This window comes from Apis florea, unplaced genomic scaffold (assembly GCF_048593485.1).
Source record: "Apis florea isolate Af1SG1 unplaced genomic scaffold, ASM4859348v1 contig_3203_pilon, whole genome shotgun sequence".
NCBI lineage: Eukaryota > Metazoa > Arthropoda > Insecta > Hymenoptera > Apidae > Apis > Apis florea.
In genome coordinates, this window is record NW_028256723.1 from 4,537,846 (window position 1) to 4,565,393 (window position 27,548).

Consider the following 27,548-nt stretch of genomic DNA (forward strand, 5'->3'; position numbering starts at 1 on the left):
AATGCAATCCTGAAACATCGCAATAATCTTCGAACAAGTCGAATCTTTCACTTAATAATTAAATCCTTTGTTAAGAATACTCACAAAAATATACCCATTTAAATCGAAGTAGCCACATTTATTTATTCACATTCAACCTAAATTTAATCGAATTTTTCAAAAAATAAGATCTCCGCCATTCACGATTCAACACAATTTCTCCAGAATATATTTTTCCATCGATATTTTCAGAAATTCTTTCAATTGTAAATCCATCAATTGAACTATTAATACTAAAACTAAAACTCTCGAGATCAGATCGAATTTCAATTTTCTAAAACCGTCTCGCTTCTCGATCTCGATCTTCGTGGTCTGAGAAGAACAGTGCCAACGGGGCACGTTCGAATAATTAGCAAGATGAAAGAACGCTTGTTCGAGTGTTCGCGAGTAGGTCGCGAGATGGCGCGACCGAGCAAGAAAGAGATGTAAAGGAGAGAGAGAGAGAGAGTGAAGGATGGAAAATGTCTCAGAGACGACATGGCGATTCCGTAATTTCGGATAATTATGGGTTAATGCGTTTAGCTGCGGCTACATATGTATCACGATTCCAACCTCCTCGTAAGATAGCTGCAAATTAATTAAGCGGCTGCCATGGTTTGCCGAATAGTATGTGTTTATCGGTGGCTCGAGCCTCGGCATGTAGATCTTGCCTCTAGTCGAAGAACATTGCGGCCCGCGGAATTTATCGGCGTTCCTGACTGCTCGACAGTTTCGTGAACCGTCCGCGCGGTTAGTAATTGCGCCGCATATCCCAACAAATCGACGTTACGAAAGATTTTTAAAATACACTTTTCTTGGGGAGAGAAAAAAAAAACCTGAAACTTAAGGTCTTCAAATTTTTCAACAAAATATTTTTGTGCATTGAAATTGAAATATGAAATGTAGAAATATACGTGTATCTCGTTTCTTCGATTCTCAGATCACTTGAACAAGAAGTTTAAATTGGAGAAGTAGTTTTTAAAACGACGATATCTCTTGTTTATAACGTAAGAATATTGGACAAAGTTTTCGAAAAATATTTTTTTCGAAAATCCTTTAAAATCGGAATATACGAACGTTTATACCTAGTCTCTCGACTCTTCGATCATGCTCGTATCCTGGTAAGAATCTTTCCTTTATGACGGGACGGATATCGCGTATCGTTGCCATTTTTTCCCCTCCCCCGCCTCTTCCCTTCCCAAAGCCACTTCCCTTTTCGCCTCTCATCCACTCTCACCGTTTTCGTCGCGCCTCCGCCTCCTATCTGCATTCCTAGTCCCAACGAGCCGCAAAGGAATTCCAATTTTAAACAAAAGTTTCCTGACGGCGGCAATCTCTCTGCTTTCTTTTCCTCCTCCCCCATCCTCCTCTTTCACCCCATTTTCCATATCTTGCCCCTCCAGCCCTCTTATCCTCGAATTACACCATCATTTTCCTTCCTTCCTTCCTTCCTTTATTTTCTTTTTCGTTTTTCGGATTCTCCAGCAAAGTCTCTCCTCCATAACGCTGTTTTGTTTACAACCCCATCCCCTAATCGTTGGAAATTTTCCACGGCGAGGTGTTCGATACGCCAAGGCCAAGCGATAAAATTGCGCTCTCGTCTTTTAAACCAGCCTCCGGGGAGACGAAGGACGGTTCACGAGGATGCTTCTTTGACAGCGTCTGGGCGCTTAAAGCCGGCGCGCCGCACGTTGATCGATGCTTTATGCGGAGAGACAAGCGTTTCCACGATTCCGCTTGAACGGCGCGCGCGTGGTTCGAGAACTTTTACGGTCGTTGAACACATGTTTCGTAGAATAGGAGACGAAAAAATTAGATATGATAAATTTCCTAGAATTAATGGATTGTTTTAATAGATAAAATCCATTGTTCTGCCTTCGAGCAATTTCGAAAAGTTTCTTGAAATTAAAATTGCATCTTTGAAAAGTGTCACGCTTCTTAAAATTACTAAACGTGTTAAAGATCCATATGAGAAGTTTAGATTAAAATCGTGCGTCTCGAATAGTTGAAGAATTTTTATCGTTGGATATTTTATAGAATAAAATTGGAAGCGGAGTTTGCAACGCAAGTGGCATAGCATTTGCATAAATATTTTTGGAAAGTAGTCACACTTGCTGGAATTAATGAATTGCTTATTGATTTTCCAGCGATACGAGTATCTTGAGATTAAAATCGATCATTTAACGATCATCCACGACCCTGTACAGGTAACAGTAACCCATATCTGTTTACTTCTTCAATTAAGCTGCCGCATCGCAAGGCGAAACCGAAAGAAAAAGAGGAAAAAGTGGAGAAAAATCAGTTTCGTCCACCTTACTCGACGCGGCGCTCCTCCGCAGAAAAACGATCCCCGGGGGCGGGGCACGAGAGGTTGGGCGATAAACACGCGCTAATCCATAAATCCTGGAGCAAACGGGAGAAAGCACGCGCTATATATGCGCGACGGCCGACTCGAGACGTATCAGTGGCGCGTCTGCTGCAATATCGATAAAACATTGATCCCCCATTCGTGCCTGAAACCCACCGTATAGGATTCGCACGCGTGGCCCCTCTCGCACACGTGCACGCAACCCGTGTAGCATACACTTGCTTTCCACGGGATTATATCCCCGACCGGTGCGTGCAACGATACACCCGCGTGTATACGTGTGTATACATATTTACCCCCCTCCACGTCTTCCTCCCTCGGTATGTAGCCGCGTCTGCCAATATCGCGATCCGCACGCGAATCACCGAGACCGTGCGCCGCCAGGAATTCGACGACGATCGAATTTGGGTCGACCATCTTTTCCCTTTCTTTCCTCCCCCCCCAATCTTCTCGATTTTCTTGGTATTATTTTTCGCTCGACAGGGCGCAATGAAAACTATAGGGATGATAATTTCGTCTCTTGGTACGAATCTGCTTGCTTATTCGAAAAAATTCGATGCGATTAACTGAAAATACATCAAACGAAACACTAGTGCAACGCCCAGCTTGTATTTTGTATCCCAGGAATCGTCAAAGTAGCGTGCCGAGAAAATGGCACAAAACGCGAGTGCCGATCCTATTCGGATAATTTCATCGCGGGGGATCATCTTTCCCCCGCGATCAAAGCGACGGAAATCACGCCGGCATAATCGCCCGCGAGTGTCCCCTTCCTTCTTCAGGCAGGGGTGGCGCCCGCTTCTTGGCGGATCAAAGCGCGGATTCCCGTAGCCGGCAACGAATTGGCAAACTTCTCTCTGAAGATAGAACAGTAATTATAAGGTCGGCGGCGAAAACGGCGCGAGGAGAAGGAGGAGGGGAAAGGTGGGAGGTTGTTGCAGTGGTAAGTGGCCGAGGGAAGACGAGGGCGATGGTCTCAAACACTGCGGTGCAAAATTCACAATCTAATTCAACTAAGCAAATTACCGGCAACTTCCTGGGCGCCACGCACGCTGTCCCTTGCTCGGCCTGCATTCCCAGAAACTTAGATCAAAGGGGCGCTCTCTCTCTCTCTCTCTCTCTCTCTATCTTTATCTCTATCTTTCTCCGGCCACTTTCACCATCCCCTCCTCCATCCGTGCCTCCTGTTTCGAAATATCGCCCCTTTCATCTCCTCGTTTCATACTTCCGGACTTCCTGTCTGTCGCACCCGCCGAATATCGAACATTCTGGCTGCTTGACCGGAGCTGGCTGGTGGTCCATCTGGAATGGAACGAGGAGGCGGGATTTCGATGCAGCAGGCCGAGTAACAGGTTAGGGAAGGATAGGATAGGGGGGTTGGTCGATTGTTTTTGTTGCGTGACTAAGGTTTGTGGGACGATATCAGGTGGTCGAGGGAAATCTGGCTGGTGTGTGGTGCACGGTATCGTTACGACACGCGTGATATCTTTGTTATTTTTTGGGAGTTTGGATTGGAGGGAAGGAAAATTGAGACTGCAGATTGTTTCGAAGGTTTTTATTCAAAACGTACTTGTTTTATAAGTGTCCGTTGCTTTTGACTATTCTATTGTTCTTTTTCTTTCTTTTTTTTGCATATTTTTATATCGATATAAAGTACATTGTTTTAGTGCCTAACCATTTAACTCGTGAACGTTACAACATTCTTTAACAAGACCATAAATTCCAAAGACAATTGTTCCCAGAACGGGAAACATAGAAGGAGATAGATATGTGAATGCGAATATTGAGAGGTGTTTTTTGAAATTTTTTATTCAAAACGTACTAGTTTTAATTGAGTATGCCTTGACGCGTGAGAAATTATTGTTCTTTCGCGAGAAGGTGGGAAGCGAAACGACACTCTTGCCACTGGTGCTATCCACAATGTAGTATGCACAACATTCACGCCCTCTAACAAGACCACAAGCTCCAAAGACAATTGTTCCCGAAACCACCATCCAAACACCACTCTCCATCCCCTCTACAATCATCCAAATTAATCGCGAATCGCCAAAAACACCCTCCGGTTCCCAAATCTCCACCTAGCGCCGCGTATGTCACGCATATAGCGTCAAAATCGAGAGGGATGTTGACGAGCGCGCGCACACAGACACGAACGTTGGGACGACAAGGGTGTGGTGGGGGCCGCAATACTTCCGGGACGCAATATCATTGGGAACGAGGCAGACTGGGTAATTCCCACTTGCTTGGTCTTCAGAGGTAGCAGAAACTGCGTTTGTTGATTATCCGTCCGGTAAACAGGGAGCATTGTTATCGATTGGGCCAACAATCTGCCCCTCTTCCTCTCCCCTCTATATTGACGCAATACTGCCTCGCACTTGCATAATGAATGGTTGGCTAATGACCCTACGGAGGTTGCGGAAACCGCAGCCAGAGGATGGTAGGCCCGGGCCTCGAAGCACTTCCGGCATCAAACATGCACCGCTCGCGGATCCTCGGAATCCACGGGGTCTCCTGCACGGCTTGGCCGTGTATCGTTCCAACCCCCGTTCCGTAATAGGTACACGGAGGCCGACTTTAATTCTTCATTAACCGAGCGCCAACAGAGTGGTTCGTGCAAGCAGATACGAGGCTTGGATATCCGGCGAGGCGATACCGTTCGTAAATTTGTTAAGCTCGGGGTATAAATTTAACGAAGGTCCGTTTTGTTGACCCGAGAAGAGAAGATTTGTAGATTTGTCAATTTGGTTTCGATCGAGCGTTGTTGGTTATTTGCGTTGCGTACACAGTACTGCAGTCGAATTATGTGATCATGTGATTGGAAAAAAATATAATACGAAGAATTTTTTTAAGAGACTTTCTTTTGAATCAATAATAACGAAAGTTAAATATTAATATAGGAGGATTTCCTTTGTACGAAATGGATGAATAATTGAGAATGAGCGCATGATTGAATATTTTCTAATAACAAGCATTTTATGTACTGTGTATATTTTTATTTTCAGTTCTACCGAGTACGCGGACACCAATAAACAGATTCTGACCACCAGTCTGACGTGTCACTGTAAGTAATTCTTCGAATAATTCATAATATTACTTGAATCAATTTGAATTCCATTAATTATTTATTGATCAACTTGTTAACGTAAATTACAATTCTAACCTCTCGCTTAAATCAATACCTTTATACAACTCTTCTTACCTTTCAATAATCAACTATAATATTGCAAAACAAAGCTATACACAGATACAACAAAGATATTCTCAATCAAATTTCCATCAATTCAAATCATCCAGACGTTTCTACTTAAAAACAGGAAGAAAACGAAGACGCGAGAAGTCGAGAATCGTTGCCACTTTCCATCGAATTGTACGCATTTTGCTCTCGGCCGGTTACGCAGCTTCCCCTAATACCGACATGGCCGGACCGATTCTTTTGTACCCGGCTTTCCGTCACTTTCGCGGTTTCCCGCGCCTTTGGAAATACCATTGGAATCCCACGACTCTTTCCACGTCGCAAGTTTCGCCTCTCTATATACCCGGTGGAGGGACCGCGCACGCAATAACGACTCTAATCTCCTTATGTCGTCCCGAGCTGTTTTTGCCGCGTCCTCAACGAGAAAGTGCTTACGCTGTTGACCAGTCGGCTATAAGGGACTTACAATTTACTTGCGCGTAAGAGGCTTTATGCGGCGCACCGCGCGTAAAACGTCGCGCCGTCGCTACTTTTACTTAACGTTCGTTCCGCTTTGCATTCTTGCGCTCAAGGAAAAGTGACGGAAGTGGGGAGAAAGTGGCGTTTTATACCGGTGGACTACGCCTCCTACTTTTCACGAATCTTGTGCTTGTGACTGTCATTAAAGAAGAGGGGGTGGGAGGGAGGGAGGTGGAGAAGGCGAGGGAAGAGGACGCTTTTTCTCGAGTGCCAGGAACGAAAGACGGATTATATACGATCTGGAAGAGGCGGTCACCGAAAAGAGGGGAGGGGAGAAAAGGGAGAGGGGAGTAGTTTTTGCGAGTGTTGGGAAACGAGCATCGTTACGGGTCTCGTTTCGAAACGGTAATAGCCTTTTCGGATTAGGCGTTATAGTCTAGAAGTAATTCGGTGATGCGCGTTTGATTTCGGAAATAGGATAAGTGCTTGAGCAAGTGATTAATATATAAAGGTGGATTTCTTGAATGTTTGATATCGTCTAAGCAACTATTTATGATCTGTGATAGTATTATTAATCTTATGATTGAGGTTAGGATCTGAAGGGAATTCTACGCTGTTAGAATTCATTTCACGATAAGATTCTCATCATGAGAAGCTCATGCATATATGGGTTCATAGTCGTAAAAGGATTAAGGATCAACGTTTTCTACATTTTACATTGTCCAATTATCTTCTCTGGAAATTTCATCTTATTCGAGCATTATGAGCCGGTCGGTGGAGGAGGAAGCCGTTCCACGCATTTTACAGGCGTCTCATCGAGTGTATCATCGCTTAGAACGCCCGCGGGACTTTTGAAGGACAATCCAATTTCCAAGGCCGACTTTACGTTACCAAGATATTGTTTTCAAGGGGATTGCGCAATGGTTGGTCGAAAAGTCTCGATTTCCCTGCTTTTTCCACCATTTTGTTCCATATACCATGATCGAACCATTTCTTAAAATTAAATTGAAAGTAAAAGTTGATCTTTCATCTTTTAAAATGAAATCGTATATTTTTGTGATTGTGATTAATTGATGCAGCTCAAGATTTCTTACGAAATAATATTAAACTGCTTGTGTGACTTATGAGATTTTTATTAGATACATTTAATAAAATTTTATATATCAGAATTAATTCTATAATTAAATATGTGCGTGTCGTGTACAGAATAATTATAAAAATTAATCGTATATCTATAATTACTCGATTCATCAGTATTAATTGAACGTTTTTCGAACTTGTGATGGTCTCGTAACAATTCTATTAAATATCGTATTTTATGGTGCATTTAAATTTATCAATTACAGAAGATATTTTATCGAAAAATAATAATCGAAATGCCTGTCAAACTTGTCTATATGCATATTTATATGTATAATTTATTAATAAAATATAATAAAAATAATTAAAAATAGTTAGAAAAAGTAATTAACGTTAAAATATTTCAGGGGAAAAAAAATTTTCATCATATTTTTTTTTCTTACGAAGAATTATTTTCAATGTCTATCGTTTTCTTCATATTCGATAAACTTCTTTTTTCTTGATTCTCCTATTTTATTGAATTAAATATTATATTTCATTGTACGTTTAAATCAATCTATAACAAAAGATAATTAGTTATGAAATATGAAGTATACAAAATATCGTGAAATTGCCAAAATTCCTATACAGTTTGTTTCATTAGATTTTTGTTTTATTTAAAATTTATAATTGAAATTTATAAAAATGTTTTTTACAAAAATTTTATACTTTTACGTATAGTTAATGTAATATTTTTTTTAATTTTTGAATATTCAGAGCTTTAAAGAAAATATTATATTACATACTTTCACGCAAAAATATGAAACTTTTATATAGAAAATATTTTTATGAAATTTTAAATATTGATGAAAATGTAGTTTTTTTTTTTCTTTTTCTTTCTCTCTTTCTCTCTGAAATCATGAATATTTTAATAACACATATTCTTATAATTAATTTGAGAGAAAATGCTTAATTTCTAAAATTTTAAATATTTCAGGTAATAAAGTTAAATGAAAAATATATTATACATCATAAAAAACTTCAGTTGATTAAATATATATTTCAAAACTTTTCACTATATTTTTCTTTTCCAATTCTTCCTTTCTTATTTTAAGAACTTTTTTCTCTCTTGCTTTCTCTTTTCATCCAAAAAGCAAATTCAAGACGGCAAACGAGAAAAAACTATTTCCAGACCAAACTGTAGGAAATCCTTAATCAAACGTTTCCTCCTTTCCTAAATGAAGGAACGTTACGTAAAGCTTGGAACGCTTCTCTTAAAATCTTTTCGTAGCCCAAGGCTGCTCGATCCCTCTCCCTTTCTTCTTTTCACTGTGGATCGAATCGTTCATTTTAATTCAGTGATTTATTTTCGTGTTTCGTTACCACGGTCAGCTTTCGTTTATTCGAACCGATTTTCTCGCCACTGTCGTCAGGGTTGCCGCCACGTAACGAGCACTTCCGGCCCCCCGTGCACGATGCTTCTTGAAATTTAAATTACTCGAGCTCGATGGCACTTTCCCCCGATGAAAAAAATTCATCAAAGGTACGCGTCGGCTTAAGTGTCGTGATTTAAGTTACAATCTTTTTGAACTTTCGAGTTAATAGTTGCAACCACGCGTTATGTAATTTATTGAATTAAATAAGGAAGTGACATTGAACGCGCTTTTAAATCGATTTATAATGAAAAATGTATATATACTCTTTGTGACGAAATATGTAATAAATTTGTTAAAAGTAAATATTTTGCAGAGTTTATAAAACTGATCAATTTCAATTCTTCTTTTCTTTTTATGAAACTAAATAGAATCCTTTAAAGATCTATTAAAAAGAAAGAATTACCATTGCTTCAGGCTAAAAGCACAACCAGAATTCTTTTTTTCCATGCTTTCTATTATTCGTCAAAGTTTATGATATTACTTGTGTTAATGAAATCGTTGTATGCTTTATTGTAATTTCTATTGAAAGAAACATTGTTTTTTTTTTTTTTTAAATTCTTAAAACATTTCGTATATACTTAAAAGTATACATTTTATATATACACTTATATTTCATTTATGTATAAAGTGTACATGTTAATAATAATTTTCACATATTTTTTTGCTTTTCTTATAGTTAAAAATAATATAAAAGTGTCATACAAATAAAGATATTTAACAGTTTTGTTAAAAATATATTACTATATAAATTATAATAAAAGTATAGAATATGAAAAAAATGACAATATAATACAATGAAATTCAAAGAAAAAAAATATATTTTGTTTAAAAGTCCAAAAATCTTTTTGGTTATATCATTAATGATATAATCTTATTCTTTTGAATATTCCAATTCTTAAAACTGTCATATTTCTATCACATTGTGAACAACTTTTTTTCAATAATACAACATTAATACAACAATCTTCCAATCATTTATCATATACAAAATTATTTCACGCTTACCTTTATTAAAAACCATCCGTGAGCTTCGATAATATTCACGAAACACGAAAAATATTCAATGTACAGTAACGCCATCAGCGGATACTCGCAAAAATACAACAGTGAAATCATTTTGCATTGAAAAACAGGTTAGAAGTCACGGTACGTAAGTCTTGACAGATTTGTTGAATAGCAGTGGTTCGATGTAGGTTAGAAATAGATATAGAGGTGACCAAGATGAGTTTACATCGCAGTTAAGTTTCGGTGACGCCGAATTGCTTTTTCCCCATGACCGTGATGGTGTGTGACGCGCGGATTTACCGGCCATTTGGTAAATGAAGACGAAACTACGTCGTAGATTACTGTAGCTGCGATACACAAGCAACAACTACTAACCTCTAACGTGTACAGAGTTTCCTTTCAACGTGATCGAAGCGATCGTTGTCGCAATCTGTCTCTTTCCATGTGTCTGTGATTAATAATGCGTACTGATTACTCGATGTTTGGATGATTTAGTTGTTAATCTACTTTCTTGGATATATATGTTTATATATGGAATTATGACTAAAATAAGTCATAATTCTGTGTCCTTTTATATAATAATTTAATATTTTAATATTAGCAAGTTATTGTATTAAATTGACTGATGAAAAGTTATAGGTTAGGTATTTTATTATTTTTACGTTTAACTGAAATTAAATTGTATAAAAAGAAAAAAATGAGGGAAAATGAAGCTATATAGTTCTAAGAGAATTTTATTATTATCTTATATTTATCGTATTCTTGTTTTGATTCATAAATTGAAATGAACTTGACGTATTTTGTAAAAAAAAAAAAAAAAAAAAAATATTAGAATAAGATAATTGAAAAAATTAGTTTTCACGAAAAATTTTTAAATTTATATTTATCCTATCCTTTATGGGATTCGTTTTTCAAATAATTGAGTTTAGTGTAACTGAACTTTAGCATGCCACTTCATCACTCGTGACAAATTTTAATTGTACGAGAAAAAATAACTATATCCCTTCTCCAGAGGTGAAAAATTGTCATTCTATAAAAAGCATGAATGAAATATTTTATTTCGAAATATTTTGAATATTTCATACGTGAAATATATGTATATGACATGAATTTCAAACGATACAGTTTCGATCGTATAAGTGATGATTTTTTATTAATTAAACACATTTTCAAATTTCTTTTTTCATGACACGTAAAATGAAGCGCTATATAATTCATATTTTATTAAAATAAATTGATAAAATTTGAATCGAATTCACGATCGCAATTCAAAAGAAAGATACCAATTAATTACGTGCTACGTCTCTAGACAAATAACGATTCCAAGAATCGTGTCTTTGTTTGGGTCGTTTACCATCTGATACGATTCTGAGAAATTTATTGCATTCTCCGGGATTACTGTCGAAATTGGGGAACACAAGGAAAGAAGGTATTGCTTTCCTTTTATTGGAGGAAACATCGGTGAAAATGTTCATGAAGCTCGAGGCTATAAAAAGGGGAGAAACGATTCAATAGTGGCGTCATCGTTGTTCGTGTCATGAAATTAAAAGCTCTGGCTCTTGGTCTCGAATCAATGATCCCTAGATTATTCCCGTCTGTTGAATCATGATGCAACACAAAAGATTTAACGAAGATTTCAATTAACAATTATTTAATTGAAAAAAAAATAATAAAACATTTTATTTATAAAATAAATAATAAAAATTTAATTTCAGAATTAGTTTTAATTCGAAAATAGTGAAAGTAATTGTTTGAGACATATTTATCGTATAAAAAAAGAATGACGAAGTATCATTGATAATCGCATAACATAATAGAAAATATATTTTTCAAGCGTTCTATCTTCAAATCGTTTTACTTTGAAAAATTTATTACGAATCTCACGAGTTGGAACACACTTAAACCCAGACATAGACGCTCCAATCGAGTTCGCAATCACTGTAGTCAGAGCTACATTCTCCCTTTCTTGGTCTCAAACGAGTTGCTTTTGAAAGATCTAGCAATGGCTCCGTTTGTCTTCAATCAACCGGTGCTTTAACCTGCACGGACGAGCGAATGTGGAAATTCTTCTCTGTAATCAATTAAACGGTAATTTCTTCCTTCCTTTTGTTTTCCTTTCATCGATTTCCCTTTTTTTTCACGATATCTGAAATAATGGGATCAAAATAGGAAAAATTGAATTCGTCATTCGTCACATCATTCGTTCGATTGATGTAATTATTAATTATTAAAATCAATATAATCGATCGTATTTTGTTTAAATTTTCGTAGAAACATGTTGTGACTTTATTTTATTATTTGTTCTATTTTCAAAAAGTGTTTCGCTCGTAAATTGATAATCAAACAAATAATCTCCATAAATAAAAATAGCTTTTTGAACGAGAACAAGTGAAACATGAAATTGGAATCTAAATGGATAGGAATACTATATCTGAAGTATTACGTAAATAAAGACGTACGTGTAAATATTTTCATATTATTTTCACAAAAAATTAATAATAATCTAAAAATTTGATACACAAAAAAATATATATATATATATTTGTCGAAGTGTTTATTTTTCAATTATTTTACTGTAACTGTAGAATAGTAATAACACAAAGCTGACAAACAGAACAATGCAGCGCCACGTATCGACGATATACTTAACTAAATACTTTTTAAAAAAAAGTATTAGTCCATACTTTAAAAAAAAAAAAAAATGATCAATTCGTGAAAAATTAAAATTTTTGTAAAACCACCTGGATTGTCATTTTTTTCTGGATATTAATTATAATATGCGTATGTTATTTGTTATAATAAAAAAATAAATTTTCTCGCTAACATGAATTTTTTTTTCACATTAATTTTGAAAGCAATAAATTTTTTATTATACTACGCAAGTTTTTTTTTTTATTATACTGCACAGTACAATCACTTATTGTTGATGTATTCGATTTATTTGAAAATTACACGGCGTATACATATATTTTATTGTGTAACATCACCCTCTACCCCCGCTCGTCGCGGTTTTTCGATCTCGCGGAAGCAAACAAAATTTATGAGTAAATCGTTCCACCGTAACGTTATAACCTCATCCATCCTCATCGATTATCGTTGCTTTTAATATTCTCTCTCTCGTCCGCGTGAATCAACATCGTCCCTGAGTGCAGTCACTTTTGGAATACATTTCACGTCGCGGTTGTTCGATAATCGTTTCGTTCAAGAACTTCAATTATTCGCCATCCTATCTGTAACGAAATGTATACCGAACTTGGTCATATAAAATTTCACTTAAAAAATATCATCAAATATCTGTTCAAAATTTTTGACAAGAGACTAGATTAATAATATAAATATTATTCACTTTTTAACGATCCATCCATTCCCCTCTTTTGTTTGTGTAAATCAATATATCATAAATTAACGAGATTTTAATATAAACTGTCTGATAAAATTTAAGTAGATTCTTTTCGAAGACTTCGTGAAAGATAAAAGTAAAAATTGAAAATAGAAAGAATCAATTTCTTTCAAACTTGACACCTTAAGAATATTTAATGGTTCTTCATATTTCATAATTCAAAATATTTACAAGTATCTTCAACATTAACACTGCTCAATTTATAACTATATGACTGAGAAATTAAAAATATAAGTATCAAATAAAAAATTACCTAACCTAATCTTTATCTAAAAAAATTCTATTTACAGACAATTTTTTGCCCCAAAAAAAAAACACACACACAAACAAGAAAAAAAAACCCACACGAATATCCATCATATCTCCAACGAAAAAACGAAATTCGAGAAAAAGCCATGTCTGGCCGCATACGTATAATCTAACGAGTCCATCATAGAGCCGAGGCTAATCACGAGGGGCAAAGGTCTCGATATTTAAATTCATCTTTATCCGTCGATCCTATCGGAACACGGCGATCCGTAACGAAAGTTAACGAGATGGTGTTAATTAAATCCAACACATAGAATCGTGGTGGGAAAATTCGACAATGGCCGCGCCATTCTATACACACACTCTCGCGCACACACGTACACCGCATAGATCAGAGGTCGTGATCGCGCATAAAGGCGCGTGTACGCGCTTACAAGAGAGCAGGATCGACGGGCAGACGAGAGAACGGGCGTCGCTGGTCCGAGGCTCGATGAATCGATGACCGCTTTTAGTAATGATGTGTACATGGCAGCCTCGTTCTCTCTCCCGATGGAACGTCCGGGGTCAGCGTGGTAGAACGTGGGCTGGATACGTTGGCTCGTGTGTAGTGGCACCACCAGCCAGAGTTTGCCAAGGGGGACTTATTACGTCCCTGGAATTACCATATAAATTATCGCGTGATGAACCCACCGGAGTGCGAAACGGTGCACGGGTCCTGGCCTTTGTCGAGGTTTTGGTTATGGTTAATCGGCCACACCGTTTAATTGACATTCTGCGCCGCAAAATACCGCCTGTCCCGCGCCTCGTGTAATTTTCTTCGTCTCCCGACTGGCGACCGCGAATCGCCCGGTTTCCTCGTTCGTTCGGTCGAAGAGTAATGGAACGTTCGATGATACGCGTGGCGGAAACTTGACACTGATGACGAACGAGTGAGAAACGGTGGATACCTGTGAAAATTTTATTTCGTTATTATCACGATTAAGAATCAATTGTTTTATCGAATGAATGATAATAATTTAAAGAAAGAGAAATAAATTAAATCTAAATAAGACGTTCTTTTGCGGCTGTCGAAATCATACTTCAAATTTATCGCCACGATATATCGGTGTATACACCCTTTATACCAATACTTTAAATATATTATCCAAGCAACATTACGCACGCATCATTTCGTACGCCTCTTCCAACGCATTACATTACCTTCGAGTGGATCGACAAACTTCGTACCACTATCCAAGAGCCGCATTCAATGCAACAACTTGTACGACGATCCATCGCATTCTATCGGCTACAAGAGCGAGTAGAAACGTGTAGATTTACGCTCTGAAATTTGATACTTGCGTAACGCAATAAAAAGATTCGGAGATTGATGACATAACTCATCGAAGTGTGCCCCGCTCGCTCGATCGCCTTAGCCGTTGGCAGCGCTTTTCGCTCGGCGAAACAGTCACGGCGTGATTGCGTGCGCCATCTCGTGTATACACGTATTCAACACGAGTAATGGCGGTGTCACGCGTGTCACGGCGTACGTGTAAGGCAATCACGAATTTCGCGAGCCGCGTACAAAGCAAATTTAATGATACGCGTATAATACACGATGCGAGTGTCGCACGGTGCGGAAAGATGTAATTAACGGTTATTCAAATTTTCACGAGGAGCATAGTCATCGAGGACGACTCGAGAGGAACGTTTAGAGAGAGAGAGAGAGAGAGAGAGAGAGAATGGGAAAGGATCCCTCGAGGGGATTTCATCGACGAGGTTACAGACAGACATAATTACCCTGCATGGTGAGATGGCGCGAATAGAAGACGGCAGGTACGGTGTCTGCTACGTTTAAGAACCAAAGCGTGGCCTCCCTGTTGACGAGCAACGGGGATCCACGTCTACGAGGCACGATGAATATGCAAAATTGTCGGTCTCACGAAGCATATCCGACGGCACGACCAGCGGCACTGCCTATGTTTCATGCATTCAGATGCCCTTCTTACCATCGTGCAACCGTCCAGCTTGGCCGTGGAACAGTTGAACAATGTCGCCGGCTGTCGCGTTCATTAGGTTAGGCCGTTTAAAAAAGTCGCTCGACATTTCACGCGGAATTCCCGCCACGAGCCACTGCCATGCAAATCTCGCTCAATTCGCGCGTACACGGGGAAACTCTTAAAGCCTTTTATAGCGTGCCTCTAAGACTGAATTCGTGGCCTGAAAGTCGGAGTGCCACTATATTCTTCGCTGTAGGTATTACGACGCGACATTTCTCGCGGTTTTACGTGTTACACACACATACACATGCTCGTAGCGATATGCCGTGTAATGATTGCGCATGCGCGCAAGTGTGCGTGCGTACGTAGGACTGTGTGCAGCTTTTTAACCTCTTTTCGAGAGGCTCCTGCAGACTGATTTATGTTTACGGGGAATGAGAGAGGGAGATGGAATTCGGTGACCGCTTAACTCGTTCTCGTTCTTTCGCCATTCTCGGAAACCTGTTTGCGTTATCGTCGCGAAAGAACTTTGCTCGATGTTCTTTGAATTCGATTAAAGAATTCTTGAGCTGACTGCGGACTCCGACTAACGATAGTTTGGATTTAATAAGTGGTTTAAGTCACGAAACGGAGGATTGTCGCGAGATAAGTGGCAGTCTACTTTGGGAATTAGGTTGATTGATTTAGTTTTTAGAATTGGAATATTCCTTGCCCTCTTCTTTCTTTCATAAGAATGCAATGCGGATTTTATCAACAAAGGGGAAAAAAAGTTTTCGATCGTTCAAGGTGAAATAAGATTTTCCTTTTTTTGCCCAATAAATTTCTTTCAAGATATCAAACGACGAACTTCAAGCATCGATCGTAAGTTCGAAATCGGTTAATAAATCCCGAGAAACGCACAGAGTCGACTGAAACAATCCCCCCCATTCCCGAGATCCCACTTTTGTCCAGGAAATTAGAGTCATCGCGGCGTTGTTTGCCCGACGAGAGGCAACGGCGTCATATTTCACGCACGAGCGAAACTTGAGAATCGTAATTGAACGCGAGAGAGAATATGGTGGGAGGAGAGAAGATTCGTTGGACACATCCGACGTCAAGACGAGCACGGGTATTAGAGAAAAAGTTATTCTTATTACCCGGGCCGGGTCACACGTGTATATTATTGCCAAGAAGTTGTCGACAACGGGTCAACCAAAACTTTTTCGATACTTTCTTAACGACAATCTCGCGTACCTCTCATAAGCTAGCACAGACATGCATTATGTAAGGTTCGTTCGTTTTTGAATGTCGATGGCGCTAGTTGTTTTTTCTTACTTCTTTCTTATAACTAATTTAAACTAGTTCGACATTATTATCGATCTTGGTATGGAATATGCGTAAATCATTGAATATAAATATATTTACCAATTATTTTGTAAAAGAAATTTAAAAAATATATAACTTCACGCGTAAAAATTAATACTTTCCACTTCGAAAATGACTAATGTCCTTTCTTATCGGATCAAAAATATTTTCTTACGATACAGATAGCGAGAAGATAGTTCTAAAAGCAAGATCTATAATAGATGCCCTTACGAGATAACCTCTTTCGAGGAAATATTCAAGCTAAGAATAGGGAAGTAGTTAAAAGGGGCATTATGTGGACCGTTTCATAAAAGAATGGATGGTCCCTCTTTTCTTTATATACAAAGCCTAAAGTTTTACATCGTGAAAAAGATACACGGTATCAGATATATAGTCAGCAACTCCGCGACAGGGTTTCGCGTAAAAGTTTTTATATTGTACAAGACTGTCATATTATCGACCGTTAATGCCACGTGTTATAAGTTATAGCAATAAGAGTGGCCTATGGTTGAGTAGTCCGCGTTTATGGCTCCTTATGAAAGTGTTCTATTAAAAGGTTGGGTGCAGTTCTTAATATGTGAAACGAACGGTGGAAGGGCAGTGATCGTAAATGATGCATCATAAAGCGTTTTATTCGCGACATCATGCAGAATCGACATCGTTTCTTTTTTCAATTCAAAGAGAATTGCTTCGAAATTGAAATAAATTCAAATTTTCATTTTCTTGTTAAAATTTTTGGAAACTATAGTTGATAAATTTCGATATCAATTCCGTTAAATACTATTTTTCAGGATTTTCTTCTAATCAATTAAATCTCTAAAAATTCAAATAAAGGAAATATATAGTTTTTCGAAATTTCACTGACTCGCAAGTTGAATAAAATATGTTTCTGATAAGAGAAAGAAGGAGTAGAATTCATTAATTCGATAGTTTTCCAATTCACTTACGGTTTGACAAGTTCACCATCACTTTCTGGGCACGCTTGCACGCGAACGAAGAAGGAGTAGTCTGAAGGGTCGGTGAAACAAAACATCGTAAAGCACCCTCTTGTCTGTAGAGGATGCGACCTTTTAGCCAGGCATTCAGGCAAGTGAGAAAAGTGGCTGTTAGATGTGGCCGGCGATGCATAAGAACGTGTTTTCAGGGGATGGCTTATCCCCGGCATTTAAATTTATTTAAAGTAACGTTTGATGGTATGCAACAGACAGGATATGCAAAATACTTTCGAAATTAATGTTCTTTTTGTTATTGTTATATTATTTTTCAAATATAGCAATACATGTTTATTGATTATTATCAAAATTTAACGATGTTCAAAATTTTTTTTACAGGATAAATTATTTCAGGATTACTATTTTTTTTTTTCTTTTGTAGAATATAAAAGTACGTTTCAATTGTATATTTCTTTTTTTTTTTTTAAATAAGATATATTCGATGATAAAATGTTTAGAAGTTTTCAGACATTTTTATTTCTAGGCTCGTTTTTTGTAAATAAACAATTCGGACAGATTCAGAATAACAGATACACAATATCAAAAATGATCGTGTCATCCTGTACATAATATTTCATGGCCTAACGGTAGAACGTTGGCAGTATCGCGTTCAGTTTTTTTTTTTTTTTTTTTTTTTTTTATAAACTTTCGACTAACGGCGGAATTTTTAGTTGCTCTTAATTTCGAGGCCAACTCGTTCTCGTACCGCTGCCTCTCGTTCGCCCATCCTCCCGCCGCCGTTGAAATCAACGTGGTTCAAGTGGTTTTCAGCGTTCCCCCGGAACCTGAATATTTATTTGCTCTTCCATAGAGATGTTGACCCGAAGCGTTTGAAATTGAAACGAACGTGGCAGCCGATGATTTCTGGGCCGTGTAAAAACCTTCCCGATGTAACCGGCGGATACACAGTTGTTGCGCGAAATTTTTTCCACGCCTCCTCCAATATTTGGCTCGTCTATTGTTACGAGAAGTTGGTAATTAACTCCAAGTTGCCGAGAACTAGTGAAATTAAGTAATAAGAATAAAAATAATGATCCAATCCTCGAACATTAGATTGCGTTTGACCTACATATAAAATTTCGTTCCTTAAGATATTGCAGAATAATTTGTCCGTGCGTGTAGACCCCGTTTTTCAGTCCATGCGTGTGGACCCCGTTTTCCCATGTTTACGTGTTTACGCATATCTACTTCGAAACGCTTCTTCTTTCAACATTTTAATTATAACCATCATCGAAATCTCCATGTTTATTAATGCGATGTACAAGATAGTAAGTAGATTTGCCATTTTACATTCTTCGATAAAAAGGGAAAAACTATTCCATTCTCTGGCGAGAATATTTAATTACTTACTCAATCTCATCTGTGCGGAGAACAGGGTACCTCGAAATCGATAGCAGCTTGAATGTGTACGGGATCGGATAATTGAGTGGTGGATACCTCTCGAAATTCCCATGGAGACGTCCTCACAGCGAGTAGCTCTCCCTTGATTACGGAGACAGCTGATTGATGCTTCGGGATACGATCCAGCTGGCTTGATCGACCGCCTTAAGATCATTCGCTGCTCTTTGGACTATGAAATTTCAACTCGGAATCGCCCAATGAACAAGACAGACTTTATGCACTATTGCCTTACGTGCTCATTCCGTTTAAAATTTATACTTCATCCAATACTTTTTGCTCTAATACTTTTACTTTTACTTTTTACTGTGCCCTAAAAGTATTTCTTCAATTGATAAAATACCATTATACGTCACAAATTTGCACGCAAGAAAAATGATTTCGCCCACTTTTACATTTACAGATGCTGCAGTGATGGACGGCGAGGGCACGCTGGGCCGCGGTCACGGGAACGGGGGCCGTGGGCTGCGCCGTCAACGGTCCCTAGAATGGAGAGAGAGGCGCGGTTACGGGCCCAGTGCTCAATCGAGCAGCGACGACGAGGAGAATTCCCGTCACGCCGTAGGCGCCGCGTCTGTTTCGTCCGCCGGTAGAGGCGCTCGCAGCCCGGGCCAGGTCTTCGCCTCCCTCTTGGCGCAACAGTATGGAAGTGAGTGATGATATAATTGATGTTTAATGCCTTGATCGAGAGGCTTGCGCCGGCCTGGGGAAAAGTTTCGCGGACGTAGGTGGCCGGTATCACGGGGGCCACGTGTTTGGGGGAAGGAACGGTGTTTGATGGGAGTTATAGAGGAACGTATTGGGGGGAGGGAATTGGTAATTTATCGAAGGGACTGCGGATTTTCAGGGTGGGAACAGGGAAAAGTATTACCGTCGCGGTGATTGATTTTGTCCGTCATGGAATATTAGTTCTCCTTGTCGGCTTCGTCTTTTTAAATTTTTCCACGATACTTTTGATTGATTGTTTATTGAAATCGGGAATTTTGAAATATGGAACGATTAATAATTGAATAACTATTTCTTTTTTAATCGATAACTCATACATATAACTCATAACAACTTCAAAATATGTGAAGAAGTTGGCGATTTTAATAAACGATACTTTCAAAAAAGTTATCAAATTAAAAAAAAAATATATGTATATCTTTTTAAAATCATATTATCTTTTATACCGAGCAATTGAAGAGATCTACATCAAATTGCACGTGATATTTTTAGCAAAAATTGCAACAATAACAAACAAACGTTCGCAACTTACAATAAAAAAAAAAAAGAGCTACGCAACGATGTCTACAACCGTCATCTTCATTCATTAAGCGGAAGCACCGATCTCATCGATCTCCCCCCTCCCTCCTAGACAAAAGAAATTAACGTAACGATTCGACTTCTAAGGCGGAGCCCTGATTGGATGGCCCTTCGTCCGGCCAGTCTTCCAGCCGGATTCAAACGAACTTTAACGAGCGACTTAATGAGCAACCTATGAACTTTCAATTGCAACAATTAAATCGGCAGCGTGAAACGAACGGGCGCAGGGAAATATCCGCGCGAACAGGCGCGATCATCGAGTAATGGCCTGTCGAATGAACAAAGAGGGAGAGAGACAGAGAGAGAGAGAGAAGTTCGTTCTGGACGCAGAGTTTAACGATACACGCCGGCTGACTGACGGCAACTTTTTTTTATTTTTTTTTTCTTTTTTTTTTTTTTTGGTTTCTTTCGACTCGATCTGCCGCTGCCAATAATAAAGTTCAGGGTGGCTCGTTCATCATATTCCATCAAACAGGCGCGAACCACGCTCTCGACCATTCGGTTCACCCGTCTACCCTCCTCCTCCTCCCTCCCCCTTGATCCTCATCCCTCATTTCTTGCCGCTTCTATAATCTTCCTTCGACTCCCCGGCAAACGCGTAGATTAAAGGATTTACGAAATTAGTTTTACTTCCTCGCGTCGTCTACGAGCGCGGCCGGATATTAAGTTCGAAGGCGAAATCCCAGATCGTCGAGATCTGGCGGCGATCGCAGCGCCGCGTCGCGGACTTAAGAGTAAACAAAGCTTTAAAAATACAGCGTTTCTTTTTATCATTATTATTATTATTATTATTATTATTATTATTATTTCGATTGATAGTCGCGTTTTTTTGACTTTTTTTGACTCTTGAATCATAATTAATAATAATTAATTAATGTAACATAATTATTTCGTAGAGTTCATGATAGACTGTAAGATGTATATAAAAATTGAATTATCGAAAATCTTTGTTAGATACTCGCTTGAATTGGAAATTGTGAAAGATTCATTCTTTAAGATATTAACAAGACGGATTTTGTATTTGTTTACGTTACGTATTTATACCTGCAAGCTTTTTCAAAACCTTACGAATTTTCGCGGATAATAGTGTATCGTCGCCTTTGTTCTCGATCCGTTTGTATATCAAGTATATCGATTACGGGACTCGTTTGTGGTACATCGTATAAATACCAAGCTCCGCACAACTGCATTATCATTGACTGCTTATTTGGATTACTACTTACGCAAATAATAGTTTAATATCACGCGTTCCGCTTTCACGGCCATTATTTGGCCTCGGATACGACCAGTTATATCCCGATTAAATCTACAAATTCATACCCTACATATCCGCCATGGTATAATCTTTGCCTCCCCCATACAATGTGAACGTGTCGTACAATTCTAACGTTTCGATAAATTTCCGATTCGAAACTGTTTCACCATTATTCCATGTACGCTGCTTAAAATCACCATTTTTTTTTTTTTTTTTTCTTTTACAAACATTGTTCTCAATGATCCAAAATAATTTGAATCGTATGAATTATTCAAATGGCACTCGAATTCACAAAAACTGGGTCTTTCCTCTTAATTCCTCTCAAGTGCAACGTACCAACCAGGTATCTTACTTTTAAGCAACATAAAACGCATCGAGAGACGCATCCGTCCGATCTTGGGTCGCGATCCTCGACGCGACTTCTCGTTTCACCTACTCTCCCTTCTAGAAACGATTTCATCGATTCGTTCCGTCTTGAAGCCGGACAAAATAGCCGTCGAGAAAGATGGAAGAGAAGAGGGAGGGGAGAGGGAGGCAGGTTACAAGAGACGGAGGGGAGAGAGAACTCAATTAATACCAGTGCACTAGGTTTATACTATATTTCTTGGTTGCGGTATCAAGCGAGCCAGTAGCCCACCTCATGTCTGTCTGCATTTGTTCCAATTCACTTGCTGCCGATTACCGTTCCCTCCCTTCCCCGATATATCGTTCCAGCCTCTACCCCTCGTCGATGTTCCCCCATTTTCATCCTATTCTCCCATTTCCTCTCCTCATCCTCCCCTCCCCACCCTTCACTCGACTCGACACGACTCGACTCGTCTCCTGCCTCGATTCGTCGCGGCACAGTGTCACGTGACTGCACTTGGAGCGTATCTAAAGAGAACGACCTCTATCGGTCGCGAACAGTATCTCGAAACAGTTTGGCTCGTAATATTTCTTTCCTACCATAGTCGTAAACGCTTCGCGCAATGTAATGCTAGAAAATACTTGAAATTTGAAATTTGAAAGAGGTGGACAAGAGTCTATCTATTTAATTCTACTTTTTAACTATAATGCTTATTAATATGGAAATGGAAAGCAGAATAGCGTGTAGTTAACCTCTAAGAAATTTTGAAGAGAAACAAGATACGATACAATAATTTATATGTACATGAGATTTTGGCTCGCTGTTAAAAATTTAAAGAAAATCAATTTGGTGGCTGTTCTCATCCGACGATCGGCCGTGCACACAGATGCGTTTGGCCCTGGATCGATATGGCGTGCGCGTTTCTCGATACAACGCGCATGAAACGCATTCGATGGTGAAGGTAGAAACGGCGGTTGTTGGGAGGCCACGCTTGATTGCCGCACTGCAGACGCCGCGCCGCCTTGGAATCACGCGGTTAATTAACCTCCCGACCGGCTGCGTCGGTCTCGAGTACCGGCAACGATAATTGATGAGCGCCATGGATCGCGGGAACGCGATCGATTTCGCGTCGTGAAACATGGGATGGCACACGAATCGAGCGAAAATTCTCTACGAGGAGAAGTTTCGATGGTGGCGCCCCTAAAGGACCATGCATAAAGTAAAATCTTAGACGAAGTCAGAAGTGAGAACGTAGAGAGAGAGAGAAAGAGAGAGAGAAAGCCATCTTTATATGTCGAGTTGTTAATGCGTTAATCTTATAGACAAGTTTAATTATTAAGAGTATTTTATGAGAATATAGTATAATTTATTTATTACTTGTCGTCAATATCGAGCAAAAGTTGAACAATGAAATCCAAATAGAATACTTATTAATATTAATAATAGTGGAATCTGACTGAATTAGATTTTTGATAAAATGTAGAAAAGGATAAATTTGTAAAAGAAAAAAGTCAAAATGGAAATTTTTTGGCATCTTTTTGAGATATTTGTTTTTGTCTCGATTCGGTTTTATTTTTCGATATCAACGTCTCGTAGGCGTCCTTCGAGTTTATGATGGTGGCGCTAGTGTGTCGATCCGCCACTTTTTCACCGCGTTCGTACGTAGACAACGGTTCGTGTCGGCGAAGTGGACGAAGGATTATATTGCATTAATGGCACGACGTCAATTCACAGGTTCTATACAGGAGCGTCCTTCGGTGAAAAATAATCCGGCGACACTTTATTAGGTATCACCGTTACGTTCCGTGAGTAGCGGGTCGTGTTACGAACGATTGACAGGCCTGTTACGGAAGAAGCCGCGTTCGTAAAACCTTGCATTGTCGCACGTTTCGTTTCTTATATCACGGGATCGAAACACCTTTTACGATCTCTCCTCTCGGATAGAGTGAGAGTGATGCTTTAATAACGGGCCATGCTAGATTTATATGGTCGCCGCATTAAGGCTGGTTTATATCACTGTTCTCCAATCTTTCTTGAACTCTCTTTCTTTTCTTTTTTTATTTGAATTAAAAAAAAAAAGAAAACTCATGATCCTTATATAATAAATTCAATAAATTCAATTATGGTAAAATTTATATTTATATTTATTAAAATCGGTTAGTTATATATATTCAACACAGTTTAAACAGTTGTAGAACAGATTGTAACGCAATTATTACAGGTTAAATTTTATTCCTTGAATACTTCCTCCATATATAACATAATTTATAAAAATTAATATTGACTTTGAGTGATATGCCTTTAAAATATGATAATGTTAATCTCTGTATATGACGAGTATAATCGACACAATTTAAATACTAAAATAGATAGCAACGCAGGTTAAATTTTATTTCTCTAAATTATAAATATTGCAGAGGGATTAAAAATATTGACTTTGAGTGATACGATTATGTTTCAAACTTATATTTATTATTATATTATGCATGACGAGTGTAATCGGCACAATTTAGATAAAATAAATGAGATTACACAATTCTTTATATGAAAAACGTAGATCACAAAACTCTATTACAACTATTCGTCTTTTGCTTGCAATATCCGGAAGGTGTCCAACGATTTGGCCGAGGGGTGCAGATATCAATGTCCAGAATCATGCCCACTTGGAACACTGTTACACACTGTCAACTCATTACACACACGGCCTCTACGGTTCGCCGCATCACGCTTCGCCGCTTTTCCTATGGAAAATATTGACCTCCGCGCGCGCGCGCAACGCCGATAACGCGCCGGATAATGTATAGCTTCCCGCGGCATTGTAAGTGTTGATTTTCCGTGTCGCGTTTGCATAGACGCCGCGGACTATTAATTTGATGCGGTCAGATATAGGTACAATGGCGAATCACGGGTGGAACTTGCTGCGTTAATTATTGCCGTTCACCCACCCTCTTCCCTCTCACAAAAAATAAAGCAAGAAGAAAATAATTGGCTTGGCGAGAAAAGTGTTGGCGAAAAAAGAATCGAGAAAATTTTAGAAAGAAAAGTTTCGAATATAAGAGACAATCGTCCCCCACTTTTTTGTTTATATTCTAATTTGAATAATGTTAATTTTCAATAGATTTGTAAAATTTTGTCACGAATAATCAAGTCGAAAAAGTTGGTTAAACTGGAAGAAAAAAAATTTTATAATTTCACAAATTTTGGTAAGCAATTCTACCGTAGAATATAACGATAGAATTCAAAGTAAAAATAATGGAACATGGAGGAACAATAAGAAGGATGGCGAATGTGAAGACACTTGAGCGGCAGTGAATCAAGACAGTCCTGGATCCCGATTTTTCCGTCTCGCTACCGAGTATTTTCGGCTTACAACGCATTACGGAGTCGCGCAGGCTTGGGCACGTTCTTCCGCGGATTCTTGGGAAACGCTGTTAAGCCGAGAATAAATTTTTAATGGGCCCGCCACAAGGTTTCCGGCTTCGTGAAATATATTACCGCGATACATGCAAATGATCGGGACCAGGAATTAAAGTACGCGGTTTCCTTTTTTCACGGGATACTTTTCACGCTATCGATTAACGCGGATGTACGTACGATCATCCCTATTTCGAGGATAATTTTGAAAAAGTGTGAGATGGAACACCGTTTCAAACCGATATTTCAAGTGTTTTTTTTTTTCTTTGGAGAATTATTTTTAATCGTTCATCGATGATTATATAATAGAGAATGATGAAGTTTGAAACTTGTTATTTCTGTGGAAGCAATTAAATTTGTTTTTTTTTTAAATTTTTTACTTAGATGGAAAAACGAATTGTTAAAAAAAAAGAAATTTACGAATACAATATTGAAAAATACATGTAATTAATCACCAATAGCTTAATAAATTTATAATAATGTTTAGTGAGTGTAGGTTAATGGCGAATTGAAGAAAAGCCATCGCACTGCGATTAATTGTCTGAGAAGTGGAAGTTAGCATACACGTATTTTTAGAGTGTGCATTATCTGTAACAAGCTAGCGTCGCTATTTCTATTTCCAAAGAAAAAGTTGCAAGGCCCATAACTCAGGGTTATACTTAACAACGTATATTCGGTGGTCAGAGAGGCGGAAGAGGCTAACGTACGAAATTAGATGGCCAAAGTTCCAAAGGCCAATGCTTGTTACAAGGTAATACAAAAGTTTCGTAGCGCGGAGAGGAAGAAAAAAAAAAAAAAGAAAAAGAAAAGAAAGGAAAAAAAAAAAGAAAGGGAAAAGACGGCCGTTTCCACTTATTCTTTCGTCGAGGTTCGAGAAATTAGAGCGAGAAAGATCATGGGCGAAAGAAAGACACGAGCGCCACGAGTCTCAGGAGGGATGAATAATTTAAGGACGTCTGATCGCGCGATCGAAATTCACGTGTCTGGGAATCGCTTTGAACGTCAAATTACAGAGAGCCTCTCTCCTCGGCCGATCTCTTGAATAATTGTGTTACAGACGGTCGATCCATTTAAATCACTCTATTGCCAGCGAACCGGTTCATTAAAATGCACCGGATCGAATTTCTGTCGGACCCGGCTGCTCCGCCGCGTAACAAGAAAACTCTGATAAATCTTATCGACCGGCGCGTGTATCCGTCTTCAGACAGACCTGTCGACAGACGCTCGAATAATTCCGTGTCCCTTCCTTGGAGATATACCGAGTGTACGTTTATCGATGGCATCCGTTTTGCTTGCCATTGAAAAGTTTATCGATTGTACAAAGAGATGTATATGTATTGATACGATGTTGATTCATGGTGTAAAAAAACTATTAATCCTTAACTGAGACACTTCTGATGTGTCTCTTTGAAATTTTCGAATAATGCTTTGAACTAATGGTAAATAACGAATGAATATTCAATAAAGATTAATTCTTATAAATAATTCATGGCTCGAAGTATTTTTCTTAACCTTCTATATCAGTACGTATTATCATTTAATAATAATAAAAGATTAATAGAAACTTTTTTTCAATTGCGCAGAATTGTTTGATCGAAGAATACCTGGATAATGAGAGATAAGCTGAATTGGTTGTTTCAACGTGTGTAGAATGCATATCCATCCAAACTTTAGGTTAGAATATTTTCAAAGAATGCAACGTGCACAAAGAGATACACAACCTCGCACGGCAATCTGCGATGTAATGCATAGCGCAGGACTAGTTGGCGGTATGCGAGAGCTGCATCAAAGGACCACGCTAATATTCGCATGACATAAATGGAAGATGAATGGCGCGCAGGTAGGCCTACGCAACAAACATAAGCGTTGATACAGTTCCCTCTGTCGGCTATATCGCGCACCAGGCGCCACCGCAACACGGTCCAGTCTTGCGTTACGCCCGTACACGTGCACTTGTACACATGCCCACCGATAAATTCTCGGCTTAAATCCTTGTCGAGAGGTTTCCTTACGTGACATTCGAACCTACTATCGAAACGATGGTGACTCGTCATTCAATGGGGGGGAGGAAGGGGGGGGGCAATACGTTCTCAGGATTCAACGAATCGTGGGTGAACGAACAGATACGATTGTTATTGCTTGTAACGAACGAAGGATCGCGCGATTTCATTGGATGCTTACGAAGCGCTGGCATTTGCAGGCAGTTTGGTGGAATATATCGGCGGTCAAGTGGAAATAAAACGTCTACGTCGCTGGATAATGCCGGTCGTTAATATCGGGTCGCGACGTAGGCGCCCTCTACGAAATCGAATGGATGATTTTCGCGATTTC

At 38.7% G+C, this 27,548-nt stretch overlaps 1 protein-coding gene and 1 long non-coding RNA gene across 9 annotated transcripts in view; one reads left to right on the forward strand and one right to left on the reverse strand.

The window, feature by feature from the left end:
- The window catches only part of LOC100871615 (uncharacterized), a 503,962-nt gene that overhangs the window by 252,370 nt on the left and 224,044 nt on the right, over positions 1 to 27,548 (forward strand). For all 8 annotated transcript variants that reach the window (XM_086911195.1, XM_086911193.1, XM_086911188.1 and 5 more), the window contains 2 exons: positions 5,386 to 5,444; positions 19,301 to 19,546. In XM_086911195.1, coding sequence (XP_086767321.1) covers positions 19,312 to 19,546 — 235 coding nt within the window. In that variant the 5' untranslated portion in view covers positions 5,386 to 5,444; positions 19,301 to 19,311. The remainder of the gene's footprint in view (positions 1 to 5,385; positions 5,445 to 19,300; positions 19,547 to 27,548) is intronic.
- Positions 12,453 to 15,141, reverse strand: LOC116414395 (uncharacterized). The gene is made up of 2 exons (XR_015292982.1): positions 14,964 to 15,141; positions 12,453 to 14,131 (listed from the first exon to the last, which is right to left on the reverse strand). It is a non-coding gene; the product is annotated as an uncharacterized LOC116414395 (long non-coding RNA).